The sequence below is a fragment of the Gossypium hirsutum genome, chromosome A05, assembly GCF_007990345.1.
Source record: "Gossypium hirsutum isolate 1008001.06 chromosome A05, Gossypium_hirsutum_v2.1, whole genome shotgun sequence".
Taxonomy (NCBI): domain Eukaryota; kingdom Viridiplantae; phylum Streptophyta; class Magnoliopsida; order Malvales; family Malvaceae; genus Gossypium; species Gossypium hirsutum.
The window spans coordinates 21318095-21340865 of NC_053428.1; the positions used below are offsets into that span (position 1 = coordinate 21318095).

The following is a 22771-nucleotide window of genomic DNA, read 5'->3' on the forward strand; positions in this document are numbered from 1 at the left end:
TAAAAAAACGTGCGTTGCAAAAGACTGTATGTAGTAAACTTCTGTCTGATCGACCTTTTGTCTCACTGACAAAACCAACATTTATATACTCTTCATATCTCATCTACCAAGGTGTTATTCTAATGTTTGTATTCGTATTGGATGGTTGTTTTCTATGAATAGTTATTGTTTGAGACACAGTAGAATTGCAGTCATGAGACAGTAAAGGATCAGGCTTGGTTAGGTTATTGGAGAAAATGCGTTTTGAGGGAAAGCTTTTATAATCATGGAGGCCTAATAAATTTTGATAACATTAGATATTTTCCAGATTAAGAATTGTCTTTGTGATGAGAACTGACTGGAGGTTCCAAGCAGAAAGGAATGTGTAAATCAAATGTAACATGATTATGTGCAGGTTATTGTGGGAATTGCAGTCTCTATGTTCTATATCCGCAATCACAGATGAAATGAGTATTTGATCCTCATCATCTGCAGGGCACTGTTGTATATAGATTGTAGGGTAGTTGCCAACTTGCAAAGTGATGAAATTTTCATGGAAAGTCACATTCAGGTTTTGCTTGAAACTTTGTTGGAAAAGTAACATTTTACTGTGGTTGCTGAGTGGTAAACTTTGGCACAACAGTTTACTTGTGAGTTGCTTTCTTTCTTCATGACCTTAAAAGATGGACCCATTCTTGCCATTTTTTAAATTAAATAAATTTCATGTTCTAAGAACCTTCTGAATTATTTAAACTCTTAAGATACATTAATATTTTCAAGAGCATAATTACAAGTAACCAATAGAACTACTGTGTTGCCAAAACAAGTCGTACCAGACATTGCATGTAAAGCTGAAAATCAAAATTTTTGAAGTTTCAAACCACAATTTTAGACAAACTGCGTTTAATCTCTAATTTCTAGGAACAAAGCATGGCTAGAAAGTACAAATTACAAAATGTAAAAAAGGATAAACATAATAATATTGCTTTCATAATTAATTGTTCCATGTTTGTCAATAGATATAAAAATCCATGCTTCCATTTCTCCGTTCTCCTCCTCCCACAACCTAGTGAAGTGGATTCAAGAAGCAGGCAGAGAGGAAGACTGGACAAGGGCTGAACCAAGGAGGTTATTGCAAAGACTAGCACCTTCATGTGTCTTGTTGTGCTCCGCTGTTGGACTGCTTCCCGCACTGCTATTAGAAAGAGAACCTAAGGAAGTCTTTTGTAAGACACCGGTAGGAGATGATCCCAACCGAGGACTACTATCCCAGCCCTCTGTCATGAGGTTAAGTGCCGATGAGCTCTTACACTCACCTGTGCTGCTGTTAGTACTGTGCAATACCTCTCCAAGAGGACCACCCAAGGATGCCTCCCAAGAGATAGGAATCCAATTTGCTTGCCTCTGGTTTGAGTCATTAATAACACTGCCCACACCCAATCCCATGTGTATGGGATCAAACTCACGTGACAATCTGAGAGGGGATAGTGTTACTTTATCATTGTTAGTAGAGGAAGTAAAAGAAATGTAATCAGAGGCAGCCATGGGTACTGATATAGAGAGTTGGGTCCTATCTGATTGAACATCAATTTCTGGCCAGGAAATGGCTGAACGATCAGACTGGGTTTTAGAACACTCGTCCATGAACTGGCGAAGGGAATGCTGAGATTCAGTTTCTTGACTAGTAAAGTTTCTGCACTTAATCAAGGCAGAACTTTTATGAGAAGGGTTAAGGAGTGAGTCAGAGGAAACAACTCCAAACTCAGTTCTGGAGTGATGTTCATATGAGCTCTGCTGCTTTGGGATCAAGAAAGGGTTTTCTTTTGATTTTAAGTCACCGATCAGGGATGTCATGGTGAGTCCTGGTGCAGTATCACCCACTGTGTCTTTACTCAGAAGCAACCTGAAAGATCAGCAATCATCAATGGAATTAGAATCCATTAATGACAAGTTTTTAAGTTACAGGGTATTGAACAATCTGTAGGAAGAACCTTCCCTAATAGTAACTAGTAAGACCGGTCACTGTCAAGGATGGCAGAAGATAAGTAGATTCTACAATTATTATTAATTTTATATAGCCAAAGCGATAAGAACATATGGGCAGAAGGCAGGCACCCTACCATGCCAGGATAAATGCTATAACGGTTTAGCTGAAAGATCCACAATCATCAACGGAATTAGAATCCATTAAATGGCAAGTTTTTAAGTAACAGGGTATTAAACAACCTGTTGAAAGAACCTTCCCTATAGCTTACAAACAAGTACGGAAGCAATGGTGAGGGGATAATTCTGTCACCTGTTCAGTGTAGCTGCCGCAGAAAGATTAGATGCAGTAGCAGGCTGCGAATGCTTGAACTGCTGTTGTGCAATGGCGAGGCTGTTGGATTCGCCGCTGCCACCGGTTGGCCCTACCACTGATGCTGAAGAGGAGACAGTAGGCATCAGTTTGGTGGTGGCGATGGCTGCAGCGGAATGGCCGGATTGGCCTTCCACAGGCTTTCTTGAACGATGGCGTCCCCTGTTCATATGCCGCTCGCAGTACTTCTGGTCGGCAACCGCATCTCTTGAACACCGCCATTTTTTTCCATCTGTTCTACGACACCGCCCTGGCTCTGGGTCAGTGTTATTCGAGAACCCAAGATGAAAAGCCCCCCAACCCACTGTTTGAACATCATTAAAAAAAGGTCAATAAATTTCAAATGGTAACTTCAAAACAAAAAATTCCAGAAATATTAAAGTAGAAGATGCAGGCTTAAGCATGCATGCCAAGGCCCTATCTGTTAGCTCTTCTGTATTTGATATAGCTTTGAGCTTTCAGGTTTACCATTGATTCTTTTTTCTTTTGGAAAAAAAAATATATCACACTATTTTACTTTAAAAAAGGCAGAGTAGAAGTTGCCTTGTCGGACATTGGACCAAAACAAATGTGGCAATGAGCTATAGTTGAAATTTGAAATGTCCTGACAGTGATGCTTGATTCAAACAGATTATGCAATCAAGTAGCGCGCGTGTGGTGCACTGTTTTGGCTTGTTGAACAGTGTTTCTCTCTATCAAGGGTGGAAATTAAAAAAAAAAAAGAAGGGGAAACAAAAAAGACAATGAAAACCCCAGAAAGTACTTCTTTGCCAATAAGAACAGAAAGTAAAGTGCAGCACTAACTCGTGCCTCCCCTCCCCCCTTCCCGATCCCAAATCTTTATGAGAGAGGGAGAGAGGAAGGTCTGTTTGCTTCTACTTTTGCATCAAGCATGTAAATTATATTGACATTATAGAAAAGTTCTTAGAAAAACGTTTCCTTTTTTAAGAGACAACTTACATGTTCTGAGGAGTCCACCGGAGAACAAAGAGAAATTAGCAGAATCAAGGGATTTTCTTATAGGAATGAGAAGATTAGATGGGATAGGCACATTTGAAGTTATGTATTTGTAGATCAAAGCCTGGTGTTCCAGCTCCATCCATTGAGATGGGGTGAATGGTCCTCTACCTCCTGCTAACACCCCCCCATGCATGTTTGCACCATTAAATCCTCCAGTGTTGTAGCCTGTTGTACAAATCCAGGAAGAAAATAAGTGAAGGTTAAGCAAAACATATTGAAACAAAAATAAAATAAAATAAAATAAAAATGAAGGCAGAAAAGCCAGAATTTCAAGGTTTTCAAAGCAGTACAATGGGAACAGGTAAGAACCCAAAAACAATCAAGGATGAACCTTTTTGGGTTTCTTCTTTTGTTCTCATAATCACTGTTTGATTTATTACCAAAACTATTTATCTCATAGAACAGGCAGATGAAAATAAAAATAGAGAACCTCACTTTTTTTTTATTGACAAGACTTAAAACAAAGACCTCTCACAGACTTTCATGAAAAGACCCTTCACCAGAACCATGGAATCAAACAAGAAAAACAAGAGAAAGCATGTCTAGTCTTTGCTACAAGTCACAAGAATATGCACCAGCCAAGAGGGCAAAACCATTTTACTTCCTTTTCCGTAATTTCCTCAAATGATGATGAATAGGGTAATGATGTTAGAATCTTAGCGTTGCTGTCAACATATATACATGTGTATATATATAGTGATATACCTGTGTTTCTAGTGTAAGCAGGTGATGTGAGTTGAAAGTAAGGGAATGCGACACTTTGAGAGGCTGTATCAACGGAAAGAGCTTCTGATTTGGGAGCAGAAAAGCTCAGCATTTGTTGTTGCTGGTGTTGACCGTCAGAGAAGATAGAGGAATTGGATCTAAGTAAAGTATTTCTGTGGTTGAGCAACGCTGCCTTGGAGGTCGAAAAATCATCAAATTTGGCCAGTTTCGAACTCCTCCAGTCGTCCTCATTATTACCGGATCTCTCTTGCTTGAGGAACCCGGAACCGTACCGTTTCTGCTTTGCCTCAGGATCTGCAGCAAGACTAATAAAACCAGCAGTCGTCGTAGTAGTAGTAGTAGTAGTGGTTGCAGTATCTGAACCCACAAACCCTTCCAAACCCACCACCCCAAAATCCATTTAGAAAGACACACCCCGCCCCCCTCAATCCAACCTACAACACAAACTCAAGATTCAAGAAATGAAGCATTGGGTTATTATTAATACTCAAGACAGGAGCTTGTGAGGTGCAAAGATGCTCATTTCAAGTGTTTGGTTCATAGGTATTATGGTTTAAGCGTTAGCTCAGACTCAAAACCAGACTAGTTTTCGTTTAAAGAGTTGATGTTAAAGGGAATAAAGACAAAATAATTGGAGACAGAGAAAGAGAGAGAGAGATAAAGTAAGCGAGGCAAGGCGAAAACTAAGCGGACAAAGCTAGTCCTAAACACCACTGTCTCTCTCTATTATCTTTAGACATAATAAGGAGAGCAAAAAAAGAAAAACATCTGCTTTTATTTATTAGTGATAAGAAAACCTGAGGAGTAAGGTTACTCCTATTATTGTTGAAGCAAATTAAAGATAATTCTTTTTTCACACCTTAAATATCTAAGCCTAAAAAATAAAGTTTACCACCTAAGTTGCCTTAATAATTTTCTCACTAGTGGAATTATCCCTGAAAAGTTTCAGACAGTAAAGTGATTTCTTCTTATGACAGATAAAAGGAAGGGTTTATCGGTAATTTTGAAACCATCCATATGCAGAAGTTTGAGTTTTTTATAGTACTTGGTGCTTGCTTTTTTTCATATGTTATTTAGATGGTTGAAGTAGAAGAAAATTGCAGAAAATGTAATTAATTCAAAAAAGAAGTTTGCCTTGCAAAGTCCGCTAGCGGTTTCCATTCGCCATTCTCTCTCTTCATAAAGTTAAAAGGCCAAGATGTGGTGGGCTGCATGAACTCATTCACTTAATATGCAATGCCACGTGACAGTCGCCACAAATAAAATTCCCCCCTCAGCCTCAACTCTCTTCTCCGGACATCCCTTCCTAAATTTCTACAAAATTCTAACCACAGCCTCTTTCATGAAATTTTTAAAACATGCTTCAATTCTAACACCGCACAATACTTTTATTATTTCAATGTAGAATTTCAATCCTAAGCGCTTATGTTGAAAGGTTTTAAGAAAGTGGTTTTTATTTTATTTTAAAAAATTAAATTATTTATATAAATCTATTAATATTATTATAAATTTGGCTTCTTTTTTATAATTAAATTTATGTTTGTTTAATTTGAAACGTAACTTCATATAATTTATTGTATGAATATAATTTATGATTTAGTTAGTTATTAGGATATTTTTTTCTGTTTATATTTTTATATAAAATTAATAAAAGTCGAATTCAACTTGAACTTAAAATTTTGAAATTCATCATTTTGATTAAAGATAGTAATTGAGTGGGACAAGAGCGGATATTGTTAAATTCATCACCACTTTATAATTGATACACCTTGCTCCAATCACCCCACCACCCTATTATAGATGTATAATCTTAAATTCACTATCATCTCTATTGATGTTAAACTCCACCACTTCTATGGATATTAGATGCATACATCCCTATCCCACTTCGCTCCATTTCAATTTAATTTTTGCTACTTATTTTCTTATAATTTTTAAACATTTTAAAAACAAGTAAATATTTAAACACAATTATTCAACAAATAATTAAACATAAAATATATGATTTTTTCTTAACACGTTATTACATTTTTACTCTTTTAATAATTAATATATATAAAAACAAAATGACAACTTCATATAATGGAGCAAAACAAAATAGTACAAACAACTAATAACAACTCCATATCCATTGTTCAAAAAAAATTTCTCAACATCTGAGACGAATTAGCGTAAAATTAATCGAGATTCTTACATATTTTTTATATAATTTCCTTTTACTAACATAATTTAGTTATATTTAACACCGAAGCGGAAGTATGCATAACATATCCAAAAGGCAGTAAATTAAAATATTTGCACCAAAAAAGACCATACATAAAGAATATGTTAATGTTATGTTTGGAAATAAATAGCAAAAGAAACCCAAAGCTTCTAAAATCCATGATTGAGCATCTCTAATCTTATACCTATAACATGTTGCATCACTTCAGGAAAAACACACTTTGTACTTCATCCCAAACATAGACAAGACAGCCTCTTAATTCGACGTTAAACCTTTGATGTTCTTCATATCGTAAAAAAGGGTGGAGACAAATGAGTTGCTCTTTCAACTCAATTTACGGACCTTTTCATTACTACCCCCTTTTCTTTTACATTATTTGTTGGCATTCACTACTTCAAAATAAATGCTGTTGGTGTTCCACCCAACTGTGAGACCTTCTATTTCATTCAAAGAGATTTCTAGATTTTAGTTGTTTGAAACTGTTAAAGATAATTATTGGACATTAATTGAACTTATCAAACCACGGTGAAACTCTTTAGAAACTACGTGTCCCCCCTCCCCCGCCCATTGTTTTAAGCACATAATGTAACCATAAATTCTAACATGCAAGCATAGTTGAAAATATAGAAAGTTACATTGAGAATCCAAATGGGGCCATGTTACTTCATTTTGCACCCTACCTTTTTGCCTCGTGTTAAAATGACAAACCGTAAAGTCAAATCCATGGTCTTTGTAAAAATCCAGCAATTTTCATTTCTTTCACCTCCAAATATTACATTCTTCCATTCAAAAAAAAAAAGAGTTTTCGACACTACACATTATAAAGAGAAAATAAATTATAAAGGGAACATTATAGAAGAAAGATGGGCAAAAAAAAGGGGGGGGAAAGGAAAGGAAAACGATGGATTTGGAAGGGCATAGATGCATGCTTTCGAAGCATCCTTGTCAAGGTTGAAACTAGGAAGACAAGTTGAGGCATGTACAACATCATACAATTATTCTCTTCTTTCTTATTCTTCTTCTTTGCAAATAAAAGCTATACCCATATTTGCTGTTATTTACCCACACAAGTCATGTTTTGTTTTTTGGGTACTTAAACATCTCATTCCAAGTTAAAAATGGTCCCAAAAGTCCAGAACTCGCTTCGTTTCTTTTTCTCTATGGTCTTTCATTTTCCAACTCCCTTTTTCTCCTTATAAAAAACAAGGGCACTACTTTAGTAATACAATCCAAATTCACAACACGGTAATTTATATACATGTGAAGTTGGAGGCTTGGCAACCGTGACTCCTAAGGGAGGTAGCAAGTGCAAGGAGTCACATATATTATTTTTCTAATATTGGTATATTTTGATGTATCATTTCAAATTATCATTATTTTAAAAAAAACTGATATATATATATATTAAAAAATATTTATAAATAGATTAAATAAATCTCAAATATAAAATACTTATAAATTATATAAAAGATAATTATTTGGTGAATTAGTGTCAAAATTTTCAACTTCACAATCCATCATTAAATAAACAAGGTAAAAATTATTCTATACATTAAAAAGAAAATCATCACATATTATCTATTTATATAACAATCCATCATTCAACAATTTTAAAATAAATAATAAAAATTCAAAATTTATAAAAAATTAGTATTAATCGGTACACCATATTTCAATCGAGTGAAATTAAGCTGGTACACACTGGTACAGCTAGTACCAATTGAAAATTCACATCATAACAAAACAACTAGTACCAATTGAAAATTCACATCATAACAAAACAGAAATTTTTTGCTTCAATCTAGTACTGGAATAGAATGTTCCAACCCGCTTGGACAATACTAGAATGAAATTGATTGCATCAAGTTAGTGTCTCTAATTAAAGTATAAAGAGAATAAAAATGACTATTTTTTTAAAATCAAATATGAATAATTATAAAAGAGAATCACTCTCTCATAATCTTATGTCTTGATACATGTACGTGATTGGCTACTTTAAAAAGCGTGATAAACATTAGATAAATTGTGAAAGGATGAATATAGGTAGACAAAGTACCATGTGTGCCATGAAGAGAGAACCGAAGAGTTGTCTTTGATGGGATAAATTGGAGGAGTTCTACATGACGTACATACATGTTGCCATGAAATCGTGTTTAATGAAAGTGCTGCTCTTAGCCAAGGCATGACGGTGACATAGCGATTGAGGTTTCAACATGACAAGGTCATGTGATGAAGCTTATAACAAACAAGATACTTCTAACAATATGAGAATATGTTATAATCTTTCATGTTTACCAAATTATAACTTTTATTAACATACAATCAACATATATATATATATGCATATTTCATTTAACATTCCAAAGCTTGTTCATTGTTGTTTAGATAAAAGAAAGCAAACCGATGGGAAGTAGGGGACAAAGCGCGTGAGTGTAGGAGCAAGTGAGGTATCAAAAAAGAAAAGGAAAAGGAGATTTTAGCTTGGAGAAGACAATTCGACGATTGCAATAAAAGAGGGAAGATGATGAACCAAAAAAAAAAAAAAGTTAGCTAAAAGAAACAAACAAACAAATAAAATAAAAGTTCAGAAAAAAGGACTGTAATAGCAATGTTATCTCTTTCATTTTATCTCGGATTCCTCACACCTCTTTTTTTTTAATTTAAAATTTATTCTTTTTTCTAAAGGGAGAACTGTGGGTACAATGACGTTGACCAATCAGTAGATAGTGGTTAAGATAATGCCACGTGGGCCCTCAGGACGTGACCATTGTAATTTTTTCATTTAATTTTTATCTTATTAATACAAATATTAAAAGAGTGTGCGTGTTCGGGGTTATTTTTCATATATATATGAAATAAAAAGATTAATTAACAAAATAGATGGGATTGCAAATTAATTAGTAAGATAGTTGATAGTGCCTTGGAGGACCCAACTTCAAAATTGGCACCTCCGAGTGCCGTTTTCTATTGGGAAAATATCATAAATAGTCCCCATATTTCATCAAATTTTCATAATAATTAATTTTAGTTAGTTTTAATTGTTTCTTTTTCCTAATCTCAACACAATATTAGGAAACTGAAAAAAAAATTGAAACTAACTAAAATTAATTATTAGGAAAGTTTGATAAAATATGGGGACTATTTATAATATTTGCTCATTTTTCATTTGAGCTAAATATATAATAAGACCGCACCAAAAGGTGCCGACTTCTCAACTGTTTCACTAATTAATCTACAACTGTATCTATTTTACTAATCAATCTTTTTGTTTTATATATATGGAAAAAAATAGTGCGTGTTTGGAGTACAAAATTTAGGAATGAAATTCATTTATTTGAGATATTTATAAAAAAATAATTAATTTTTTTATTGTTTGGTACAATAAAAATTGCAATTTGATGGAGAAATTTAATATGGTTCGAATTGAAAGGTGAAATATGTAACTTTTATGAATTTTACTTAAACTAAAGGTTTTTTATCTTTTAAAAAAATGAGATATTTTTTTCCAAAATTAATTTTTTGTTTCATTTGTAAAATATAAATTATTAACCCAATTCCCATCCCTTGTAAGGAACAAGGAGTGGGAAGCATGTCGTGATGCTGGAGTTTAGAGAGGTTCGCTTCCCCTATGCCGACAGCGCTTCCCTTGGCCCCCCCGGCCACCCCTTTACTTCCCTCCTTTTTTTTAAAAAAATAAATAAATGAATGTACTTATTTTTATTTTTTGAAAACTTTGTTTTTAATTTTCCTGGGTTTTCTATTTTGGCCCACTTGCCTTGCCATATTCGTACCAAATTGAAAGGAAGGGAAAATTTGGACCCCACAAACACTGATATTTTAATGGGAGGGAAAAAGAAAGAAAGTTATGGGCTGTGTTGCTGCGTTCTCTTCTGAAACCAGTAAGCACCTCCTTTACGTGTCCACCCTTTTTTAATATATAAAATTTATTTCTTTTATTTCTTTATTTTGAATTATTATTTACTACACTGCTAAGTATTAGGTGCTTTAAATTTTATAAACTCTACCAAATAATGTTAAAAATTGTCACATATTTATTTTAAATATTATGTGATAAACTATAATTCCATTTGTAATTTTTTAAAAAAAAATCATTTAAGTTTAAAATTTATACAGTAAAAGAACTGTAGAAACAAACCAATTGTGGATTGTATTTTCTATTTTATTTATACGTTACATCATTGCCTCCTGGACATGAGCTGTATGACCTAATCTTTTACTGTTGTTATTTTGTTCTTTAGCTCGGTAGAAATTTCCCAAGATTTTGCTTCGTCTTGTACTAGTTTTTGTCAAAGGGATAGCTAGTTGAATATTTATTTATATTTTTTAGGATTATACTTTCTTCCCATCCTGTGAGTTAATAAAGAGACAAATATACAAGTCACATTTTAAAGAGAGTACCGTAAAGAGTAAAATGGCACAATTCGAAAATCAATCTATTCTGCGGCACCAAATATGTTTTAGGAAATAATTACTTCATAAACTTTTTTTTGCTTCTTTTTAAGGCACTCTAATTTTGTGGGGACTTCAAATATAGAGTATATGGCATTTAAACTATATATACGAGCATTTAATGTATATATAGAGTATACTGGATTAACATTTTGGGTTAAATATAGGGTAAAATTTTAAAGGTTAAAATACGCTCGATGTTATTATATTTTTCGTATATTTAAAATTTAATTTTTATATTTTTATTTTTAAGAGTTTAATTACTTTATTTTTTGAATTAAAAAATTTAGATTTATTTACTTACACCATTATAAATTTTTTTGTTAAATTCGATGGTGTAATATTTTAAAATTTAAAAAAAAAGTTATCTTGTTATCCGTATATAACAAAAAGTGACATTGTCCCTCAATTTCTTTTTTAAAATTCCACTGGAGAGATAAATTTTCAAATCTCATCATAAATTTATTTCATTTAATAAATATGGCCCCACTATAAAATAAAATAAAAAATAAAAAAAAACTTAAACTTCGAAGATCATATTTATTAAAATTTGATATATATATTTTTAATTTATTTTATTAAAAATATTTATAATTTTTTCAAATATAATAATACCCATATTGATTTTTTTATACTATTTATTTTTAATATCATTATTCTTCTTTTGTAGTTGTTTTTCTAATTTGTAAGATTCTAATACTATAAACTTTCCTACAACAATTATTTATCCAAACAAATCAATTACATTTACTAGTATTTTGAAATGATGAGTTGTCGAGTATAAAAATTTTAAAAAATCTTCAAAATTTTAAAAATTTACATCTCAACACACTCTTAGATTTCGTTAAAAAAATTTCTTTGAGTAAAAAAATTATTAGAATTCAAAAATCGGAGTAGTAACATTTGTTAGGAATAAAAATATCATCAAATTCATAGATAATACATTAAAAATGTGTTTTTGTTATTAATATTTCAACACATGTCAGTAATTTACGTCACATGTTATTAAATTTTCCGGAATTAATTTTTTGAGCCGTAATGATGCAAATCACCTTGATTTTAAATCTTTATTTCCTAAATTTAATTAATTTACTGTAATAAATTTCATTATTAGTGAAGTTGAAATGTTTTTCTTTATTAGAAATTGTAGAGTAATTGGAAGGGTATAATTTAAGATTGAAATTTTATTTGATGTAACATGGTTACTTGTCATGTGTCAATAGATTATGGCTATAAATGGTTAAAATTTAACTATGCTACATTAGATTACATTTCATAACTACAAATTTAAATTGGTATAATATATATATTAGTTTATATTCTCGTACTATGTACGAATTAAATATGTGTATTGTTAAATTATGAGTTTTAAAAATAAATTAATTTTAACAAGTTGCAACATATGTCCAAAATAGAAGAAAAAAATTGCGACCATAATTGCCCGTGCGATAAAAGGATTTATTATGTGTAGTAATAAAATTATATCGAATTATTTTTTATATAATTTTTTTAAAAAATAAATAATGTTATGATTAAGAAAAAGTTAAATCAAAATTTATATCTTCAATTATTGTTTGTTGTTTGATATTGTTACTATTATGTGTATTCTTGCACAATCGTGAATGTTTTTTTTTTTTCAACTACTAATTACGTGTATAAATGCATATTAATCAAATATTATTAGCACTAATAAATTATAAGTGTGTAAAAAAGAATTAATTTTTTTTGCTAGATCATCTTTTTTTTTATTATGGTTATTATTGCTAAATCAATTTTTTTATTTTTTAAATGTTTTATCTAATTACTTAATGTTTTATTATCCGGTTCTTTCTTACTATTCTTTCATTTTGAAAAAAATATCAATAAATATATTTTTTAAAATTAGAGAAATAAGCCGACTTTTTGAATATTTATAAAAATAGACCAATTTTAGTTAGTTAAAATATTCAAAAATCCAACCTTTTTTCGTAATTTAAAAAAAAGCATTTATTAATATTTTAGCCTTTAATTTCATTACTTAATCTTTTTTTCAAAATTAACTGATGCCTTGTATAAATTAAACTAATTTTATTTAATTAATGTAAAATTTTAAACTTATAAAAATATACTATTTAATAAATTAAAAAATAAAAATAAAAAATATTTTAAATATACAGGATGTGACGTCTAAGCCCTCTTTAAACAGGTTGATTGCGAATTCAATACAAGGACAGTGGCATGTTTTTCTGGTTATAATTTTGGAAAGAATAAAATATTAATTTAGTTTCAATATTAGAAATGGTATTTAAAATTTATTAATTTAGTTTTTTTATCAATTAAAGTAGTTTTTATTAGAGTATACATATTAAACATTGGCTAAGGCAAAAAGAAAAAATTTAAATATAAATATTAAATCAAAAAAAAACTCAAATATTAAAATTAAACTAAGATAAGGCAAGACTGAGACAGAGACAGAGACGGAGATGGAAATATGATGTTTTATGATTTTTAGATAGTAGTACTATATTCATGGCCAACCTAAAATTTAATATTAAAAAGAGCTTTGATTTATATAGGAGTTTTTATCAAGGTGCGGACTCAGCTAACAATATTCGTCAGTACATAACACTTAATTTACCACCCTCAGCTAACAATATTCGTCCCTACATAACAATTAATTTACCACCCTATGTAAAACATGGTTGACACAAACAAACGTATGAAACTTGTGCTATAATCCAATAATAAACGTATGATATAGTGTGTTGGAAAAAATATATGATTTATTTTCCAAAATAAAAGGTTATTCCCTTTTATGAGACGCTATAAAAATTTCTGGGGTCACAGTGATGAATAAAATAAGAATTAAAAGGAAATAAAAAAATGTTTAAAATATGGGTCTCAAAATGCACGGTAAAAAAAGCAATGGATAGAAGACCTTGCGCAGCCAACCTAGCTAGTGAGGTGCCAGCACGCCCTTCCCTCTGCCGGGTTTGAAAATTGGGATTTCTTCTCACAATCTACAGCTATGAGGTCCTACTCCAATAGGGACCTATCACCTATGAATTATACCAAATAACAATAATAATAATAATAATCATCCTGGCAAGCAGAGAGTGAGGGACAGACAGATTTATTACTACTTATTATTATCAACCAATAACAACACAAACCTTTACAAGTATAAAACGAAGCCAAACTCTTATCTTTGACTGCATCTTTTCGTTTTTTTTTCTTCTTCGAAAACACTTACATATTTTTTAAGTTAAAGATAATTAAAAAGAAATAAGTAGTATTAATGGACTAATAAATAGGTATTATTAAAGAAAAAGTGAGGAGGGGGGGGGAGAGGGAGTAACTAAGTCAGTGTATCCTAGAAAGCCTACCCTAACCAAAACATGTAATAATTACAAGGGAAGAAACATATAATAGGGTGACCCCAGTTGAGGTCATGATGCTCACGTGACTAGCTTTGTATCTTACCCCCACCTTTTTCAATATTTTACTTTTTTTCTTTCTTTTTACTCTTTTAGATATAGTGACTAGAGAGACCAGAGATAAGTGAGAAGTGTTACACAAGTATATATATATAAATGTGTGTTGCTGAGTCAAAAGAACATTTCAAGTTGGACCCCAATGAAGCAAAATAGACTATTTGGATGAGAACATGATTACATTCATCTCTCTCCCTGAGTTTGAGGTAGAAACTTTCTGCGAGTTTCCATGGCAGTGAGAAAATAATACAAATTTACGTCGGGAAGTACAGGGGACCCTCATTTTTATTTTATATTTATTGTTAAATGAATGACGAATATGAACAATAACACCTAGAGGTATCAAAATCGAAGACGCATGGGAAACAACGACCATGATTTTAAATTTGTTTTTGTTATCTCTTTCTAGGGTTTTTTTTTGTTTGTTTGTTTGCAAGTTCAAAGAAGTGTGTAATCCCAAAGGCATGTCTTATCGTCTTTTTGTTTTCTTGTTCATAAAAATAAACTAGAATTGAGATCTTCAAGGGACCAAACCATGCCTGTCTTTGCCTTGTTCACTTCCTGCCTAAGCTGCTTCAACTTGGGTTTGGTGTCTCCCTTTGGTTATTATTTTTTTAAAAGACCCCTTAGCTCCAAGGTTTTCTAGGGCCTTGGCTTAGAAATTTTTAGTATTTCAAAAAGGGTCTTCGGCTCACTCATTGGTATCTGTTTCGCCTCTCTCCATTCTCTTTCTCTCTCAGCCCATTTAATATCATATTTTATTTTATGGAAAATAAAATATGGGAACTACCATTTTGTTCTCTTCTTCAAATATGGTTTCATTTAAATGGAAATGGGTAACCATAAAAGTAGAGGTCCTGCGTCATAAAATTGCAACTTAAATGAAATCTCTAGTTACTTGAAGTACATGTCAATTTCCTCCCATACTGGGATACTTCTTTCTACAAGCCATCAATTTGGACAAAATCATGAAGGGCCAAAGTGCTTAGCATCTTTCATTAAACCTTAAAGTCAGTTCCCGTGTCTAATACTACATGTTTATTCTATAAAATTGCTTTGCATGTGCACAAGAAGCATGTTGAGGTCACACATCCTCATTTGACTCAGCTTTGTTTTTGTTGCACCACATCTTGAAATGCTTTAAACAACTTCAACTTGACATATAATAATATAAAGGGTTAATTTTGCTATATATATATATCTCAATTTTGATTTATAATTTAAATTAATTTTAATTTTCAGACTATTCTAATTGAGTCTTAAATACTAGTTTCCTATTAATTAGGTAATTCCATCAATCTTGTTGGAGATAACAACACATAACAGCAAATATAGTTAAATCCACCACCAATTCACTATTGGTTTGTTCTATTCCGCCCCTGGCACCATTCCTCTACTACTATTAAATTTTGATTATCACTATTATCTCCATTGATATTATAATTGTCATGTCCCTATTTGATATTTCTTAATTATTTATAAATAAAAAAATCAATATACAATTAACATATAAACATGAAAAACACTTAAATAATTTAAAATTTAATGCATAATTTATAAATACATTTTAAAAGTAAAATATAATTATCAAAGAGCACAAGGCAAGCAAAATCCCAACCACTCCATATCCTCCTTTCCAAATAATAAATTTAAAAGAAATCATCCACCCACCCTACCCTTGCTGTTAAAAAAATTTATTTTGAGCAAATTAATTCAAAATTTATTAAATAATTTAAACTTTATTATCTCTATACTTATCAATAATATCATATTAAATTGACATAAAATATATTGAAAATAAGTGGATGAAATTACAAACACAAATATACATACCATGTGAACATCTTGAATCTAATATTGGAAAGAAAACCTCTCGGTTGTTCATACAATATATTTACATGTCTTGACAGTTTGATCTATTTATTTTAAAAATACATCACATCATATTTGAATTGGTATTTATACTAAATTGACAATTAAATTAATTAAATGACATAATTAATACAACATTGATATTTAGATTTTTTCATTAAAACATTTGAGAATTTAAATCAAAATGATAATTTAAAAATATTTAATCAAATGATTATATCTGATCAAAGTTCAAACTTTGATCGACTATCTCTTAATTAGTATTAAGTGTAGATTTGATCCTCCACTTTGATCAAAATCTATCAAATTAAACTAATGTTAGATCGCTTCTCTAAGTATCCCTCGAACAATGTTAAGTTAATTAACCCCAACATGGCTCATGATCGACACGTGGTTGACTAGGCTTCCCATGAAAAGTGCAAGAAGCATGAAGGTCTTGAACAATTGGCAAATGCATAAGAGGAACAAGTTAAAAACCTTGGTTAAACCCCCAAACATACTACTAATAAAATATACGTAGACAATTCACACTTTTAATTAGTTGGAGTTTGGGCTCCACTCATGCCATCCATTTGCAAGTGTAATAGAGTCCAACACCCAAGAAAATGAAAACCATTTTTTTAATGGAGAAAGAGCACTTGAATATGATTTCATTTGATGATGTTTTTTTTTTTGGCAACGAGAAGATGACAAAGATTTAAAGAATGCGAAGTGAGAATGGTAAACCCTAGGAAAGATTTAATTCAATAAACACCTAAAGATGCTTCTTACATCATCTTCAATCTTTGACTCGTTTTAATTAATTCCAAGGTGTGTTAGGGTTTAGGGCACCACCTTAAAAGATGGTCAAAACCCAAATTTCTGAACGTCAATTAAAATAGGATATAACTCAAGTTTATTTTTTTGACCATTATTAATAACGAAAAGAAATTGAGAAAAAAAAAACCATTTCTTTATAGTTAGGTTTTATTATTGTGACCGCAAATATCTACATGAAGATCATTCAAAGATTATTGCAAATAAAGAGTCACATGCAGAAGAAATAAAAAAAGGGGGGAATTTGGAAAAGATTGATTAGATAAATGATTAATCTAGGGTTCACATATTACATAATTGAGAAAAATAAAAAAATAGTTTGGGGACTTGGGGCGCGATTATCGAATATTCGCACGCATAAGATATTTTATTATATTAAGGGTTTAATTAATTTTGGGGTTAGGAAATAAGCTTGCAAGGTCTGCATGTGAGGAAATCTTGGGATTGGGATCACTCTGCACAAGCTTTGCAACTTTGTTATTCTTTTCTTAATTTTTCCCTCTCCGATCTGATCTTAGTTTGCCCACAAAAAAAAAAAAAAAACCTAACTAAAACTTACTGCTGTCTCAAGGTATTTCATAATCATTACTGTAGCAGGAAAGAAATTTAGTAAAATCAAAGGCAAAAATTCAATGATTTGATTATGTCTAATGGAACAAGGTTTTAGAATTTCGCAAAATAAAAATGATTATGAACACGTTGTGTTTTACTACTTGTCTAAAAATGGTAAAAATTGTCAGAGAAATAAAATACTGTTTTTCTTTTGATGTTGAGTTACACATATATTATTACATATTTTGTTTTGTCTTCATTTAATTTGGCTTGATGATTAATTTTGTTTATACGTAAAATAATATTTATATCAATTTTAATTGAATTAACACCGTTTATAAAAGAGTGTCAAATTTATGTGGGCGAGGAAAAAGAACCCTTAAAATCACTTTCTCTTACATGATTTGCTACATTCAATTTCTTTTATTATTATTATTTTTTAAGCTTATGAAAAAGATCAAATCTTAGTTATTATTATTGAAAGAAAGTATCTTCTTTCCTTGCCTACTGGACTAACAAGCATCTACTACATATATAAAAATGAAAAGAAAAGAATATAACAGTAAAATAAAATGGAAAGAAGGATATCAATATGATTATGAGATATGAAAGTATAAAAAAATAATAAATTTTAATATATTTGTGAGTAAAAATAATAATGTAATAAAATTATAAAAAACTGAAATAAAAATAAAATATGATTTTCATTAAAATAGTAAAATTAAAGAGTAAATTTATGGTGTTTTTCAATATTTTATATAAAAATATAAAAGAAAAAATCAAAATATTTTTTTTAAATAATTTCACAATCGAATTAAAACTCAATTGCTAGTGGCACTAACTCAATCGAATTTTAAGATGTAACATAACAAAAAGCATATGTTAAGCAAATCTTTCAATTGGGTCAAAATAACTGAGTAACGCAGGAGACTTGTTCTTCTTAAGCAAGCCCGTTCACATTTAGCCTGTGTGAGTGTGTTCTAATTTCACCTCTTATCATTCACAATGCTACTTAATTGGATTTGAAAATCGTGTTTGAATGAATTTTTTAATTACCACTTAAAAAAATGAAAGGTTGTATTTTTTTATACTGTAAAACTACAAATTAGGTGAAGGAGAATTATATCAACCCAATTGCAATATTCATTATTAGAGTGTCAATAAGAGATTTTAATAGTGATTCATGAAAGTGGAGCATATTTCATGATTAATTATTTATTTTTTATGGAGAGCATCCCGATAAGGAGATTAGTTATTGCTACTGACAGTAAATATTTTAGTTACAAAAAGAAAGAAAAAAAAAACATCACAAATAGATTCGTCCAAAGGTTGAACTATTCGTCAAAATATAAAATTTTCTCAAAATATGAAGAGATATGAACAAAAATCCACAATTTAAAAAATGAGATTGAGCAAAATAATAGATAGACCCATCTTTTATTTGAGCTTAACTTTGGAAAGAAATTTTGACCTGAGCTCAATCTAATTAGAGGTGTGCATGGGCCGGGCCGGGCCAGGTTCGGGCCGGGCACATAAAAAATTTTAGGCCCGTTTTCTAGGCCTCGGGCCCGGTCCGGCCCAAAATATGGGCCTAAAAATCTGCCCAAGCCCGGCCTGAAATAAAATTGTGAAGCCCGAGCTCGGCCCGGCCCGGCCCATATTAAATTTTTTTAACTTATTTTATTAAATAAAATTTTTTAAAATATATTAAATAATCAAATACATTTAAAACAAATATTAAAACAAGAAACAAATAAAAAATATATTAAAACAATTCTTAAAACAATACACAATTTGAAAAATATAATAAAAATTGATTATATTAAAATTAAAATTAAAATTAAAATTAAAATGTAATTAAAAATAAATATATATATTTATTATATAATTCGGGCCGGGCCAGGCCCGGGCCAAAAAAATTGTACCTGAGCCCGGCCCATTTTCTAAACGGGCCTCGTTTTTGTGCCCAAACCCATATTTCGGGCCTATATTTTTACCCAAACCCTCCCATTTTTCGGGCGGGCCTTCGGGCCGGGCCGGGTAGCCCGACCCATGCACACCTCTAAATCTAATTTGATCACAAATGCCATTTGTAGGGTGTAACACCCCTTAACCCCAAATCGTCACCAGAAAGGGTTATGGAGCATTACCGGAGTTTACAAAATAATTACACACAATTCCATTATTTTCTTATGTTTATGTCAAAGCTGTCTTCTTGAGCAGCAGTCACTAAAATATTTATAACTGGAGCTACGAAACTTCAAATTAAGTTCCGTTAATTTTCCTTAAAACTAGACTCATATACCTTTCTACCATAAAATTTTCAGAATTTTTAATATAGCCAATTAGTACAGTTTATTCTTCAAAGTTACCCCTGGTCTGGTATTTGACAACTTCGACCCTTTTTTACTAAAATTTAATTATCTCATAGCATAGAACTCGGATGATGTTCCCGTTTATTTATCTTGAAAATAGACTCATTAAAGATTCTAAGCATATAAATTATAGCTCATAATTATTTTTATACAATTTTAAATGATTTTCCCAATTTAGAATAGGGAATTCCAAAATCAATCTGACATTGTCTCACAAAAATTCAAATTCATACCAAATTAGTCAAATCCTATTTTATACCATAACCAAACCTAAATTTATTTATTTCATCCTTACATTTACAATTTCAAAATGACACACACATAAGACATCCTAGGTACATGCCATTACCCATAATTAACACACTTTACCTCATTGAATTCGGGATCGGCCTGGATGCTTGTTGTAGGCCAATTTTAGCCCATTTACATCAAAACCCAATTTAGCCTTACCTAACCCACTAAAATTAAACCCAAAACCCAAAATCTTAACTACCCAAAGCCAAATTTACATCAAAACCCCAATGGCCCAAACCCTAAGCCCAAATCAAAATAAAAAAACTTAGCCCACAACTTAAACTTTTCTCAACTAGCCACTCATTTTCCACCACCAACTCCACTAGCCACACCTTTTCCACCACCAACTCCACTAGCCACTCTTTTTCCACCACCAACTCCACTAGCCACACCTTCTCCACCACCACTTGTACCTACAAATGAAGACATAAACAATAAAAAATATTTTGTAAATGGCTATATAAGCCTTCTCATATTTTGTATATGAGGGAGGAAAGATTTTTTTTTTTGGAGAGTTTTTGGGAGAGAAAGTTATTGTAAAGGATTTTTGGAGAGGTTTCTTTTTAAAGTAATCAAGGAGAAGAGTTATTGTGAAGGCTAGTTTTTGGAGAAGCTAGTTTTTTTGGAGATTAATCAAAAATCAAAGCAAAAGAGGTTTCTTTGTCTATTCTCATTTTAAGTTCTTTGTTTACTTATTGTTTTCCTTTCAATCTTATTTTGTTTCTTTTATACGAAAGTAAAAACTAAAAGGAGGAAGCTTACCCATTTTTACCGAAAAAGTTTTTTTGAGGTCCGGCTACCGTGTACGGTGGCGCCGGCGGCGGTCCGGCAACCGGACGATGGCCGGCCTTGTGGCCGAAAATCACCCACCCTCTCCCTCTCTTTTTTTGTTATTATTATATTTCTTAATATTATATTATATATATTCTTTTAATATATTAGGTATATTTTAAATTTTATATTACGTATATATATATTTTATACTATTTTATTTATATATCTTTAATATTATATTATTTATATATATTTTTTCTACATGTTATCTTATGTATATATCTTAACTATATTATGTATGTATTTTTAACACTATATTATGTACATATTTTTAATATTATCATGTATTTATTTTTTATATATGTACATATTGATGTAGTATTATTAATAGTATTTTTTTTAACATCATTATTATTTCTAATATATATATTATGTACATCTTTTTTATTTCTATTTTATTTTTTATTTGTCAATATTAATTATTATTATTCTAATATTTTGATATTTTAATATTTTATATTTTATATATTTTATTATTCCCATTATTGTTCGCATTTTTTGACAATAATATTCTTGGATTTTTTTTACTATCATTTTAAAAACTTTTTACATTTTAATTTTAAGAATAAGGCAATGTACCAATTTTAACATTAAGTCATCGATTTCATCGCTATGTTGGGTGAAATTAATCTGCTCGTGTTAAAAACGGGACGTCCTTCTAAAAAACAAAAAAACTTGCAACTTCTCATTTCCTTCAATTGGATCACACTTAAATGTCAAATTGAATTCGTATTTTTGAAAATCAAGACAACATGTGTTTAATAAGATACCAATTTTGGGCGTCGCGAGGGTGCTAATACCTTCCTCGCGCGTAACCAACTCCCGAACCTTAAATTTTCTCTGGATTTTAACGTAGACCTAAACTTAGCCTTTTATTTGTTTTAATAAGAGATCTAATAGGTGTCCGATCACACCTAGGAAAAAGGATCGGTGGCGACTCCCTGTTTATTTCAAAAATCAAACGTCAAATTTCAAACTTTTTTTCAATAAATCGCCACAATTAGCGACCAAGCTAAGCTAAAATTTTTACGTCGCTACAGCTGGCGACTCTACTGGGGACCCTTCTTGAGAGTCGTGTATGGAATTAAACTCGCGTTGTCAAAATTTTAAAAGTTCCTTGTTCAAATTAACATTTAGTCGTGATCCTCAAATTTTTTGTTTTCAAAAAATCATGCATTTGCATCGTGTTGTATATATTCTAACTTATTTTATTCGGTTGTTTTTTAGCTTTAAATTTTTGTGATTTTAGTTTTGGTTTAGTTTTTAAATAAAACGTAAAGGTTTGTGAGTTTCTCCCCACACACCGTGCACATACATCTTTGCATAACATGAGCTCTATACCCGGGCTCCGTCCGTTTAAGTGAAAGTAAACGCTAAGCCTTCGTGAGTTAACTCGTCCCTCCGCACAGGCTAGAGAATACTTTCGGGTTACATATGACTTATGCTTTCGTGAGTTAACTTGTCCCTCCGCATAGGCATAAGTAAATGTAATCACTCGAATTGATCTCGTAAGCCTATGATGGGCCATGACCGAGGCTCTGTACTAATCTTAGTAGATGACAGTACAGATGATTCGAGTACCCATCTAGAACCAAAACCGCATATAGTGAACCATACGAGCCATCCAACTAGAGCCATGCTGAACCTCCGTCCGTTTAGTAGTCACCAAAATAAGTGCGCGGGAGGAACGTCTCTTACCTTTTGCACTTTCGCTTTCTATGCAAGGGAATCGAGTCCATTGGACCAAGTAGCTTAATTTGTTAGATTTTCCACAATTTTT

The 22771-nt window shown here is 31.2% G+C and overlaps 1 protein-coding gene across 1 annotated transcript; it reads right to left on the reverse strand.

Annotated features, from left to right (window-relative positions):
- Nucleotides 1-937: 937 nt before the first annotated feature.
- LOC107957891 (growth-regulating factor 1) lies at nt 938-4893 on the reverse strand. The gene is made up of 4 exons (XM_016893509.2): nt 4061-4893; nt 3296-3520; nt 2276-2639; nt 938-1882 (listed from the first exon to the last, which is right to left on the reverse strand). Exons 1-4 carry the CDS (start codon nt 4479-4481, stop codon nt 1060-1062), a joined length of 1833 nt encoding a protein of 610 aa, XP_016748998.1. The 5' UTR covers nt 4482-4893; the 3' UTR covers nt 938-1059.
- Nucleotides 4894-22771: the final 17878 nt, after the last annotated feature.

What these genes read in the sequence shown, in the direction of transcription:
- LOC107957891 (XM_016893509.2), bottom strand. Translation starts at nt 4,481, where the DNA reads ATGGATTTTGGGGTGGTGGGTTTGGAAGGGTTTGTGGGTTCAGATACT. An exon ending in TGCTTACACTAGAAACACAG is followed by an intron (nt 3,521 to 4,060) that starts GTATATCACTAT and finishes TTTGTACAACAG; the next exon opens with GCTACAACACTGGAGGATTT. An exon ending in CGGTGGACTCCTCAGAACAT is followed by an intron (nt 2,640 to 3,295) that starts GTAAGTTGTCTC and finishes ATGTTCAAACAG; the next exon opens with TGGGTTGGGGGGCTTTTCAT.